We start from the raw sequence: 14265 nt of genomic DNA on the forward strand, positions 1-14265 counted from the left end.
ATTCTCATATGATGCTGACAGTGAGTGGCAAAGATACATGGACACTTAATATTCTCTGATGATAGTTTTAAACATCCTGAGGGGATCTGAAATCAGACAGTAAGGTTATTATAGTAAAAGAAGCATTAAAATACCTGTAGTACTTTATGTCCTAGTAACTGTCCTTGCAAATGTTATAATCTGAGTTAGAGAGAATGAGATAGAGAACACACAAGGGAGTCACTGTTATAACAATCCCCTTCAAAAAACTGCAGGTGGAAAGAAGATAGGCTGTGAGTCAAGAATTTCCATCTTACACAGCTCTGAAATTAGCATCTGACCGATGGTGTTGAAATAAAATCATTTTAACAAGATCCTGGACTTTGGTTTTAACATGAGGAAACTCACAGGAACAATAGGTGCCTTCGTGAGACCTAGGACTTTCTGGGAAACTATAAATACATAACGTTTTTAACACATAATACTATCACAGCAGTTTACCCAAAACATGGTTCTGAGTTGCTCTAACTTAATTACGCCACGATGCTTTAAGATTCTATTTCAAAGAGATTCACTAGAATACAATTAGAAATTTAAGTTTGAAATAGAAATCATCCACTCACTCCCTTTAGTTCACTGAATCTAATTTAAAAGGCTTGAGTCAGTGGAAACAATCTTTCAATTCAGTGGTCCAAGTTCTGCATCCCGGTGGCCTAATAAGCCATGAGATAAGGAGGGGGAACCGGCTGCCATGTATCTCTTGGGAAGGCAGTGAGGACAAGAAAACCATATCATAGCCAATGAGTCTTGGAAGGGAGACCTGTTGCCTGTCAAATCTTTAGTAGATGAGGTACATATTTTAAGTGGCCATCCTTTGACTTGTCATTTCCTCATTTGGGGCAAAAGCATTTAACTGCTAAACTACAAATTTATGCAATTCGGGATCAGTTGCGCCAGGATTTTTTTGTTATCTCTGCCTCTGAAAAAAGAAGTTTTTTTGTGGTTTTCAAAGACACTTGATATTTAAAGTATTATTAAAGTATAATAATGTAGTTTATTTGACAACCTATTTTTAATATGTTTTGAAAGCTTGGATTCTTTCTCTACTTATAGAAGTTCTCACTTTTGCTGCTAAATATCTTATTTGATAATGATCAACTAAAACAGGAGAAATTCTCTTCCTTTCAAAAAAAAATGTTCGCTTGATAATGAAATGGTGAAGTAATTTTTCTGCATATTAAGACACACCAACAAAAACCCCACATATAATTTAATATAAAATACACAGATGGCAATATGCACAAAATTTCATTCTTTTCATAGCACTACTAATGATATTCAGTGTCCGACATACTACTTTGAATGACATTATTAATAATTAATATCACTGAATCACTTTGCTGTATACTTGAAACACATTATAAAATACCTATACCTCAATTTTAAAAATGGACACAATATAATTTTTTCAATAAAAGGATTACTAATTAAAAAAATTAACATTTTCCTAAACCTGTGTGATATGCTTGGTTTTCTAAAGCACAAATTTCTGTCAATATTAATGACATGTAATAGCTGAATCAGTAAAAACGAACAACCTCAAGATACTATTTTATTAGGCAACTCTTAAGTAAAACTCTTTCAAATTTATGAACTATCCCAAGTTAGCCTCTTGAGGTTTATTTCGAAAAACTGAAAATCATGAATTAAAAATCATGTAATGTTTTATGCTGACATATCAGATATACAAAACCTTCCAATGTTACAAAGACTATCCAGATAACCTTCACCCAGATTCCTCAAATGTTAACACTTTATCACATTTGCATTATCACACTTCAGTCCATCTACCTAGCTATAAAACCTTGTCTGTTATCACAGCTATGAGTCTTGATAATCCAAACACCAACATCACAAAAGCTTTAAGTTTGAAGATCCTAGAAACAGGTGTCAAAAGACAAGAAAGGCAGGCTTTTCACAATATTTAACAAGAAGCCCTCCACCACAGTAGCAATGAGGACTAGAAGTCAAAGGTTTGTCATCTAGGGTGACTTTAGACAAGACGTTGAACTTTTAACTTGAACTTCCTCATTCTGTATGGCAGGAAGCTCATAACTAGTGGACCCATATCTCAGGGAAGGTGTGAAAGTCAAATATAAAAGGAACAATTCCCAGGAAGAGTTAACAATTCTAAATCTATATGCATCAGACAATGCAACCTCAAAATACAAAAGTCCTCCCCCCAAATATGTCTCAGAATTAACAAAAATTGACAAATCACAACCACAGAGTAACAATTTTAACATATCTCCCTCAGAAACCAAAAGATCAAGTATCAAAAATTAGTGGGGAATAGCTATATTTGAAGACAATTAACAAGCTAAATCTACTGTATATATATAGATTCCTACAAACAATTAGAAAACACACATTCTAAGGCACACAAACAACACTTAAAAATTACTGACATATTAGGCCACAAATGTCGCAAGAAAATATCAAAAAACTGGTATCGGGGACTTCCCTGGCGGCCCAGTGGTTAAGACTTCACCTTCCAATGCAGGGAGTGTGGGTTTGATCCCTGGTTGGGGAGCTAAGATCCCACATGTCTAGCAGCCAAAAAACCAAAACATAAAACAGAAGCAATATTGTAACAAATTCAATAAAGACTTTTAAAATGGTCCACATCAAAAAATCTTAAAAAAAAAAAACTGGTATCACACAGACTGTGTTCTTTAGCCACAATTCTCTGAAATTGAAAATTAAAAATAAGCAGTTAAAAAAATTCATACAATTTGGTTTTTAAAAAGCACTTCTGAATAATTCATGGGTTAAAAAAGAAATATGTAATAAGCACAAAGCATCACAAGCTGGGAAAAAGTATTTACAACGTGCCACATATGAAACTTATGGGATGCAGTGAAAACTGAACTTAGAGAAAAAATTACGTTACCTGAATACATTAGTAAGCAAGAAAATTAAACAGCTAAGTGTTCAACTCAAAAATCAAAGAATAAAATTTAACAACAATTTTGATTAGAAAAGACATCTCTTAAACTAGAAATAGACCTGATAATGGGTACCTACACCAAACCTACTACAAAATCAAACTTGATGGTAAATTATTAGAAGAATTTTCTTTAAGATAAGGAATAAGACAAGAATGCCCATTACCACCTCTATTATTGCAGGTCTTAGTAAGATAGAAAAATATATAAGTATAAAGATCAAAAGGAAAAACTAATTCACAGACTGTCTTCATAAAAAAAAAAAAACTCCAGAAAACCTATTAGAACAAAAAAAATCCATAAAAATTAATTTAACAAAAGGTCTAAAACATCTTTATAGATATAATTATAAAGTTATCTACGAAAAGAAGATATAAGCCAAACAGATGGAAAGATAAACCATGTTCATGAACAGAAAGAATTAACATCATAAAGATGGCAATTCTGCCTAATTAATCTGTGTATTCAGTCAAAATCCCAGTGGTATTTTACAAAATTTGATACACCGATGCTAAGATTTATAAATTTATTTATTTTTGGCTGCGTTGGGTCTTCATTGCTGCACGCAGGCTTTCCCTAGTTTCAGCGAGTGGGGGTTACTCTTGGTTGTGGTGAGCTGGCTTCTCATTGCAGTGGCTTCTCTTGTTGTGGAGCATGGGCTCTAGGCATGCGGGCTTCAGTGTTGTGTTGTGGCACACGGGCTCAGTAGTTGTGGCTCGCGGGCTTAGTTGCTCCGCGGCATGTGGGACCTTCCCAGACCAGGGCTCGAACCCGTGTCCCCTGCATTGGCAGGCAGATTCTTAACCACTGAGCCACCAGGGAAGCCCCCAATGCTAAAATTTACATGGAAGAATAATGATATAAATTTCAAGAGTAATCTGTATTGAAAGAAAAATAAAAAGGGGAAGGGGAATTTATTTTGATAGATGGTCAAGGAAGGCCTGAGAAGGTAACAGGACCAAAGATCTGAATGGAGGGAGAAAGTGAGTCTTTCAGATGGAAGAAATAAAATAAGATGACTACAGTTCATACTGTAAACTAAAAAACAAATCCTGATATATTAAATAAAGTCCTAAATGTGAACAGTAAAACTTTATAACCTTTAGAAAAAAAAATTGGAGACTGTTTCTAAGACATTTGGGTAGGAAAGAATTTCTTTTTTTAATTGAAATATTGTCAACATACAATATTATGTTAGCTTCAGGTGTATTACATAATGATTTGACATTTGCATACATTATGAAATGATCACCACAATAAGTCTAGTAAACATCTATCACCATATAAAGTTATTACGATATTATTAAGAATTTTTTGGTTACCAAAGGGAAAAGGTAGGGAGCAGGGATAAATTAGGAGTTTGGGATTAACATATACACACTACTATATATAAAATAATCAACAAGGACCTACTGTATAGCACAGGGAACTCTACTCAATATTCTGTAATAATCTATATGGGAAAAGAATCTGAAAAAGAAGAGATATATTTATATGTATAACTGAATCACTTTGCTGTACACCTGAAACTAACACAACATTGTAAGTCAACTATACTCCAATATAAAACAAAAATTCTTTAAATATATTATTAAGAATTCTTAAAGAAGGCACAAAAAAAATACAGTATAAGAAAATTCAGACCAATGTGATTTCATGAAAACAAAAGTTGCTTTCTAAGAAAATATCCTGAAAAATTAAAAGCACAAGTCACAAGCTGGGAGAAAATATTTACAATGCACATAACTAATAAAAAAATTAGTATCCAACATATAAAGAACCACTGCAAACCAATAACAAAAAAAGAAAGAAAAAGAAAAGAAAAAGGGCAAAGGCTACTCGCAAAGTAAGCATCAGACTTGTATAGTCAACATGGAAATAAATTAAACGAAAACTAAAGAGGCTACACAAGAAAAGCTATAAACTGTCATCGTTAATGTTTATTTTGATACATAAAATAACTTTTCCCGGGCTTCCCTGGTGGCGCAGTGGTTGAGAGTCCACCTGCCGATGCAGGGGACACGGGTTCGTGCCCCGGTCCGGGAAGACCCCACATGCCGCGGAGCGGCTGGGCCCGTGAGCCATGGCTGCTGAGCCTGCGCGACCGGAGCCTGTGCTCCGCAACGGGAGAGGCCGCAACAGTGAGAGGCCTGCGTACCGCAAAAAAACAAAAACAACAACAACAAAATAATAACTTTTCCCAAGTCAGTTCTGCACAAGAATTTTAAGTTTTATTTTTTTTAATGTATTCAATTACTTTGTTAGGGCCATTTTAGCTGATGACAGGTTCAAAACTATATGCGTGGTACCACGCTGCAGAAAGAAAACATCAGTTCTGGTTAAGGTCTACTGAGAAATGTGGGAAGAGAAAGGAAAAGTTTAAACTATTTTGAAACGTTCTAACTGACTTCAGTCTTATCTGAACTTTGCCAAGTATGAGGTATCCAATCTCCTACCTAAAATAAAGACATTGCTCTAGTGCTGCTGTGGTTACTTAAAATAGATGTTAAAATATAAATAAATAACAGTCTTGATCTAGAATGAAGCCTTCCATAGAAAGGGGATTTGTGGACACAAGTGGGAACACCATTTAAACTCATAACCTATGACAGAGCTCCCTCTGCCGGCCCAGAGAAAGTACAAGGACCCTGACACTGACACAGAACCTCTCAAGTCACCTCAGGAATGTGCCCTTCAAATAGTGAGGGCAAAGTTCTTCTATGGTCCTAATGCAAAAAAACCTAGTGACACAGACAAACAGGAGAAGCCTTCCAAAATCCCCAAACTGATAGCTTATCCAGGCACGGGTTTTCAAAGTAGTGTGGACAATGGTTTACCTCTATGGTTCTGACAGGTATTCTTGGGGTCTCTCATAAAGCAATCAAATCACACCCCACTCTAACCCTCCCTCCAACCGCAATCTGATTCTTTATGGTAGATTCAGATACACACAACCAAAACATACTCCCTCAGATGTAACAAAATCATCAGAGGCAGGTTCCCTTTGAAAACCTTGTGCCCTTTGTGTCTGGAAATCCTGGGCAGACACAGAGCGAGGCTAGCTATTCAAACAACCAGCAAGGGACACTGCAAGCTGAGACTTGCCATCAGATGCCCTTGTAACATGAGCCTTGGTCCTGTCCCTTAACAACTTAATAAAGGGGCTCTGCTGAGGAGCAGGATAATATAATGGTTAAGAGCATGAGCTTTGAAATCAAACGTATTTGGCTTCAGGTCTTGGCTCTTCTGTTACTCACTATGTAATCATGAGCAAGTTACTTAGTCTCTTTGCAATTCAGTTTCTGCTTCTGTAAAAGGCCAGGGGCGGGCTATGAAAACACCACACATCACGGTTGTAATGATTAAAATATATGAAATGCTTATAAAGGATTAAGCACTGTACCTGGTAGATATTAAGTGCCTAATCATTAATGATTATTATTAACAGTTATAATGTCTATCTTCTTGGGTATAATAAATAATTTATATATAAAAAACAATTGTTTGACATGTACACACTGCTATATTTAAAATGGATAACCAACAAGGACCTACTGTATAGCACAGGGAACTCCACTCAATATTATGTAACAACCTAAATGGGAAGAGAATTCGAAAAAGAATAGATATATATATACGTTAAAAAAAAAGAAAAAAAAACAACTGTTTCTTAAAAAGAAAAAAAAGGTATCTTTAGAATCCCCTCAAAAGCCAGCACCAGTCTTACCATGAATTTTCATGGGTTTTATATTATGGATCTAATGCCCATTAACATAAGGGTAGGCTTCCAGAACAAATCAGAAGTTCAGTAGAATGAAAAGACCATAGACTTCGGAGTTCTTCGAATTCCCAGCTCCCGCGTTTACTAGCCATGTGACCATAGCAAATGTTAGCCACCGGAAAAATCGCCATGTCTGGGTCAAACAGCTGATTAGACATGGCTCAAAAAGGAATTATGGAATTAGAAGATGAATCCAGGGCTAACACCCAGAAAATGGCACAGAGAGATTTTAAAAAATGGAAAATATAATGGAGAAATGGCTGTAAAGGGAAGAAACTAAGGATACTGATAGCTGCTACTAATCCTTGTGGAAGGTAAACTGGTACAAACCTTCTGGAGGACAATATAGCAATACCTGCACGTTAAATTGTTCAAACACTTCTGGAAATTTTTCCTAGGAAACATTAAAAGGAAGGCAAAATTTGTATGTAGGATGTTCCCTGCAGAGTTATTTGTACTAGTGAAAAACTGGAAACAACCAAAATGCCCAGCAATGGGTAAATGATCAAAAAACACTGTTAAGTGTGATAAATATAAAAAGGACTATGCAACAACATGAAAAATGTATATGCTTATTCAGGAGAAATTAATCAGAAATTAGAATATCTAAGCAAATTATTACCATATAGGAACTATACAGGCATATGGTCAAGAAAAGGAGTTCTTTGCTGGAGTGAGAGGACTTAGGGGTGAACTACTTTCTTTTGTAACAGTGCATTAATACTGTTGTAATACTGTTGGTATAAATAATTTTTAATACAGTAAATGAGAACAGAGGCATTTGAAATATCTAACTTTTCTAAGGTACTAGGTGAAACTCTATTCATTTTCACAAATTTTAACCTGTAGAAACTTCAGTTCTATATTAGTCATGAGTTATATCATTTTTATAAACAATTAGAGCTACAAGGGACAAGGAAAATAGAGAAGATTAATAACTCTTTATTTTTATTGATTAAGGCACTGAGGCCCATATAAGGAAAGAGAATTGTCCAATGTAACACAGATAGTTATTATCTAAGCCAAGCTTGGTCAGATAGTCTCCTTTAAATGTTTAGAAATCGATATGAAGAAGTGGTCTAATGTCTGAGATCTGCTTTAAATTAATTCAGTTTGTTATTCTCTTTGGTGGAGAGCTGAAATATGATGGGCAGTGAGTTATTTTTGAAACTGGTTACATGTCAATAGGGGTCATGATATTATTCTGTGTAACTGTATATATTTTCATTTTCCATAATGAAAAGCTTCAATAGCTCCTAAAATAATGAGTAAAGATCTCAGAATTAAGTGGCGAATCTATCTAACTTGTGACTCAAAACTGAATTACAAGACCTGAAACAGATTGTGAACTAAGTTTACTTAACGTCACTTAGCTGTGACTGTTGAGGTTTTTAAATGGGTTTTTCCCTCATGACTATAATAAAAGATTCATGTTTCTCATTAGACATGCTAAAACTATCCAAGCTCAGAAACTGAACAAACAACCCACTGAATTAATGAGCACTTAAAATACGAAAATTACATTTGGAACAAAATTAATTCTTTAAATTTAAAAAGGTGGATTTCCCATAACACGTACATGCACAACACATGTTAATGGGTCAGTCTAGTTATGTTACACAGGGATTATAATCATCTGCATAATTAAAGCCCTTAAAACAAGCAGAAGATATAGCATTCCGAGTCAACAAAAAGAAGTCAGCAGCTCACTGCTGCAAAACAAACCTTCCTAACAAATCACACGGGCTAGCTACTTAAAAGAGCAAAAGAAAAAATAAATTTAGTACGTATCATTCACTCGATAATTTACGTAACACCAAATCTTGAGTCCAGGGACTGAAACATACTGTAAGAACACATTTTCGATAAGGATTTAAAGAGACACTAACAGGCAGTGACAATGTTTTAATAAACTCTTTGTAAATATCCATTTTTAAGGCCATAAAAAACAGTGCAAGGAGGAAGAAGGGAGAAAAAAAGGATTCTTAAGGCAATGCAGAATTCAAAGTCCTAATTTACAGAATACACTATGATATCGGCAGTATTTCTGGTGGGATTTTTTTCTGATAATAACTCTAGAAAATAATTTGGAAAATAAATAAAATTTAAAATACCTATAATCCCATTATCTACTTTTAATATTTGGTTTATTTTCCTCTGGCCTTTTGATTGGTTTTTTCAGTCTTTTTTCTATGTACATATTAACATGTTAATGTATCTTTTTACTTTTGTAAAGCTAGAATATAATTTCTCTATATCTTCAATTATTTTCTTGGGCCAAATTCCTAGAAGTGGAATTTACTGAGTGAAAGGCTTGAATTTTTTAAATTCTTGATATGCACTACCTTCTGGAAAAGTTAGATCTATTTACACATCCATCAGCAGTATTACTACTCTTTCACCATTTGTATAATTCTGACCTGAAGCCAAACACAGATGATGAGCCTTGGCCCCAAAATAGAAAAAAGAAAACAAGAAAACCTTTTCCCTTCAAAAACAAAGGGTTGGTTATAAATACACAGACCTGGAAGGTGAAAATTCAAGAGGGCTGCCTGAGATCTAAAGCCCTGGAACCGTGTGTTCTAGCCGCAATAAACCAGCTGCAGTTGCCCTGAACTCACTGCCACTTGGACTTTGTGGACACGGCTCCCTCTGCTGGAACATCTCCACCCACCCTACTCACTGCCAACCTTCCTGCCTTTTTCCTCCAGAAATTTGTCAGTAATCCCCAGCCTAAATTAAATACTCTTCCACTCTGCTTCGCCAACACCCTCAGATTACCTCTGTTTTAAAGCCCATTTCATATGCTGAAGTGTAATTAAATGGTCTGTCCCACAGACTAGACAGTGACTTCCTTCAGGGCAAGGACTGTTTCTTCATTCCCTGCTGTATCCTCAGCCTCTAGCAAAGTACCTGGGATACTGAAGAGAAATTTATTGACTGAATTAATCAGTCACAAAGCAGTTGGTCTAAGGCAGTGGTTAGAGAACTTTTTCTGTCTGTAAAGGATCAGACAGTAAACTTTTCAGGCTTTGGGGGCCACATGGTCTCAGTCACGACTGCTCAGCTCTGCCTTTGTAGTGCAAAAGCAGTCATAGACAATAGCAAATGAATGGACATGGCTGTGTTCCAATAAAACTTTATTGCTAAAACCAGGTGTCAGGCCAGATTTGGCCTGTGGACCGTAGTTTGCCAATCAGTCCCTGGTTTCGAGGAAGAAACTCTAAATTTTAAAAAAAAGGAAGGAAAATGTTGCTTATATGTGGAATCTAAAAAAGTGGTACAAATGAACTTATTTACCAAACAGAAATAGTCACAGATATAGAAAACAAACTTCTGGTTACCAAGGGGGAAAGGAGAGGGGAGGGATAAATTGGGAGATTGGGATTGACATATACATACTACAATATGTAAAATAGATAACTAATAAGGATCTACTGTATAGCCCAGGGAACTCTTCTCAATACTCTGTAATGACCTATACAGGAAAAGAATCTAAAAAAGCGTGGTTATAGTATATGTATAACTGATTCACAGCAGAAATTAACACAACATTGTAAATCAACTATATGCCAATAAAAATTAATTTAAAATAAAGTAAAAGAAAAAAGGAAAGAAAAAAAAGATGATGAGAAGATCATAGAGACTTAATGCTTTAAACCTACGCAAAGCTCAGGCTAAATTGTACGTTTAGAACTCAATTATTATTACCACTTTGTACTCCCAAATTCCTTTTCTCCATGGCTTGGTCTGTAATGCACAGAGTAAAGGGAAAGGAAACAACTGAAGGGAGAGGAAAGGATGGCCCTCTTCAACAGGAACTGAGCACAGGTGTTAGGCCTCAGTCATAGGCCAAGTAAAAATGATCAGCAGCATAAGAAAAGCAGCAGAGATGGGCTTACACTAGAAGGGACTGGATAGGACTCTTCAATTTGTACATTCATCCTTAACAGACTAACTGAGAATTGGTAAGTCTGGTTTAGACACACAGAGTACCGTGAAAACAGACTGAAGATAATATGTATGATAAATAGCTCAGAATTTCACTACACTTTGAATTATGCATTAAAACAACGTATGTGCTACGTAGAAGTAAAATGTATAATAATGAAAGCACAAAGGAGAGGAGGGAGAAGCAAAAGAAGATATGCAAATGACCAAGAAATACATGAAAATATGCTCAAAAGCATTAGTCATTAGGAAAATGTAAGTTAAAACCACTATGAAATACCACTACACACCTACTAGGTCGTCTACATTTACAAAGCCTGCCCATACCAAGTGCTGGCCCAGATGTAGAACCATTGGAACCATCATACATTGATCTGGGCAATATAAATTAAACAGTCACGTAATCACCTAAATCAGTAACAATCAGTATAAATTAAACAAAAATAAAATAAACAATCACTTTGGAAAAAAGAAACAAAAAACAAATGTATGTGCTCACCTCCACAGATCAAGGAAAAGAAGGAAAAAGTGACAACATTCAACGAGAGAATGGCCGTTCAGGTTTGAAAGTCAATCCCTTCTTGTTGTTTATGCTTTCCTGCCTCTGATTCCACATGCCAGCTTCCTCCCTCCCCGAACCCTCCACTGCTGCCCCAACCCTCCAACACTCTTACTCCTTTGACTGTGACAACAGACGGGAGCTTCAAGACTGAGTCCACGTGGACCATGAGAATCTGCTCTCTCTGGAAATGTGCGTGGTCTGCCTGCAAAGTTAGTCTGTTTAATCAGAGCCTTACTTTTCATAGTGCCTTCCTCTTCCTCCTCCTCTGAGTTGATCACCATGGTGCCCAGCTGAGATGGCAACGTGTCATCATGTTCGATCATAGTATTGGCCCCGTCACTCATGGTGCTGGCTACTCGGACGGTGCCCATCTCGTCCCCCGCTGCTCGGACCATCGTGCCAGAATCCATTTCATCCTCCTCCTGGAAAAGGACGAAATCTCAAATGAGGGCGAATTTGATCAAAAGATTGAGTTTTCTGTATGCATAGCTGATTCACTTTGTTGTGGAGTGGAAGCTGACACACCGTTTGAAGCAATCATACTCCAATAAAAAAAAAAAAAAGATTGAGTTTTCTGAATTACTCTTACTATCTTGGTGCAAATATTTCTGGATTTGATGCTTACCTGGGTTCTAAACCCAACTCTCTAGAACCAAGAGCACTCTTTTTTAATTGAACTATAATTGATGTACAATATTATATATGTTACAGGTGTAAAAGACATTGGGTCACGATTTTTAAAGGTTATACTCCATTGACAGTGCTCTTATTCAACCAAAGAAGATCACACACATGTAAAGTCTACATATTTAGTATGGATCCTAGACTCCCCAAAAGGGCCTGGGAAAATCCAGTCTCAGACCTGAGCATTCTCTTTCCCGAATAAAAAGTTAAACTGAAGAAAAGATAAGGAGGCAAGAGAATAAAATGTGGAAGTGTCTGAGGAAGCACTGGGAGACGAACAGACACAGACCCAGCAAGCCTCTAGCAAGCCCTGGTCCCAGGCAGGACACGGTCAGCAAGAAGAGCCTCCAGTTCCAGGTGGAACCCACATCTCCAACTCATCTTACCTGGCTGGCAATCATGAAATAACAAGCACTGACGCCCGAGGCCCACCACAACGCCTGCCACTGCCACTCACTGAGTTTTCTTCATCGTCCTGGTCCACCTCCCGCTGCTGGGCTTCCTGGCGTTTCAGCTTCACGTCCATGGCTTCATTAATTAAATCCCGCAGTATGGACACTCCTTTGGCACTCTTGACAAATGGGTGCTTAGCAAGAAAGTTGAAGACGGTTTATATGGCACCAGTGCCAAAACACTGCCTGGCACACAGTAGGCACTTGACAATCTTTGTTGAATCAATCAGTGAATCTAATCTTTCTCTTTATGCTTTGGACTACAGCTAACCCACACTTGCTTTATAACGGTGAGCAGGTGCATGCAGGCTTGGCCCACCTTTTCTGGCTTGGCTGGAATGTTTCCTCCATTTCTCTCTACCAACTCTGGAGATTCTCAACAGGCTGGCATTGCCCCCTAGAGGAAGTTCTGTAAACATCTTGGGAGCTTGTTGCTACAATGTTTGGAGAACACAAACTACATGGGACATAGGAAAGGGGGCAGAGACACAAGTAATCCCGTAACATGTGGAACAGTCTTATACAACAACGAACCACAGCAAATTCTCCATATCTTTAAAATGTCTCAGAGTACATATACACTTTGATAAATAATGCCTACGAACTTCTTTAAGAGAGAAGCGAAAAGTCTAGTAATTTGGGAGGTGATTCTGGACAGGGGGCTTAAGCGGAATAAAGACATTGTTCAGAAATCACTGAATAGTTTACTCCTCCTGCTTGTTCTTTCTATTCAATGTCCTATAGCATTTCCAACTAGTGCCGAAGTGTAGTTACTACAGAAATACTAAAACTGGTCACTAATATGTAACAGATGTAGGCCCCAATATTATTCAATCTGCAAAGATACTTGAAACACAGGGATATTGCTGACTTTCCTTCATAGAAATAGTTTAAAGTTTTTAATGTTAATACCATCTTATATTTTTGTTGTCTGCCTTTGTAACACAGTAAGAAATCTATACTGTGAAAGTTACATGTGGAAATTCTTTCTTTTTGCGGGGGGGAGCATTGCCTATTGTTTTCCAAACTTATTCTGACATTGCCCTCAGTGTTTATCTGTAATCCATTCTCTGTTCCCCAGCACCCACCAGAGGATATGGGCTCCAAGGTCTTTGCAAGGACCCTAGAAGCAGACAGTATACCTCAACGTGTGGTACGATCGAAATACAGAAGATATCTTGTCCATAAAACTGCATCAGTACCCCATCCAGGCAGGAAAAGAATTTGCCACTGCTCTTGGAAATAAGACCCAGCTTATTTGCAAGAATATCGTATTTCCTTGTTCTCTCCACTGGGCAAGTCTATAAGATCATTTCCCTCCTCTTATATATAAATGAGTCTGCCCTGTTATTACTTAACATTAGATTTCTGTTAGTGTCCATACACTCATTTTCCTGTGTTTCTTGAATGGAATGGTTTCTGTTCTTCTTACTGCTCTTAAATCTAAACTCATTCATGATGCTAGATACAGTTGTCTCATTACTTCATTATGTCTATAACTTGAAAAGCTGGAGCATTTCTATATTGACATTTGTATTATTATAAATTATTATTCTCATATTTCTCCATCATAGCACCAACATTACCCTGATTCTTTTTAAACTTTGGGCATAAACAGACTTTAGCATCCATGAGTTTCATTCCAAAAGGATTATAAATGTTATATAAATGTTAAAAAAAATATGCATTGGTTATAAAAAGGGGGCATTGGATCTGACATGACTGAAAACCATTGGCCTAGCTCAGTAATAATAGCAGGTATTTGTCAAATCCATTATATACTACCTTTAATATGTGTAAAGCATTGTTCAAAGTCATACACATTATATCACTTAATCCTCAGAACCA

The 14265-nt window shown here is 36.7% G+C and overlaps 1 protein-coding gene across 2 annotated transcripts in view; it reads right to left on the reverse strand.

Moving 5' to 3' along the window:
- The window catches only part of STK4 (serine/threonine kinase 4), a 92593-nt gene that overhangs the window by 50799 nt on the left and 27529 nt on the right, over window positions 1-14265 (reverse strand). For both annotated transcript variants that reach the window (XM_079946493.1, XM_079946494.1), the window contains exons 8-9: window positions 12423-12551; window positions 11517-11703 (exon numbers count right to left, since the gene is read on the reverse strand). In XM_079946493.1, the coding sequence (XP_079802619.1) occupies window positions 11517-11703; window positions 12423-12551 (316 nt within the window). The remainder of the gene's footprint in view (window positions 1-11516; window positions 11704-12422; window positions 12552-14265) is intronic.

Source organism: Stenella coeruleoalba (genome assembly GCF_951394435.1).
Source record: "Stenella coeruleoalba genome assembly, chromosome: 15".
NCBI lineage: Eukaryota > Metazoa > Chordata > Mammalia > Artiodactyla > Delphinidae > Stenella > Stenella coeruleoalba.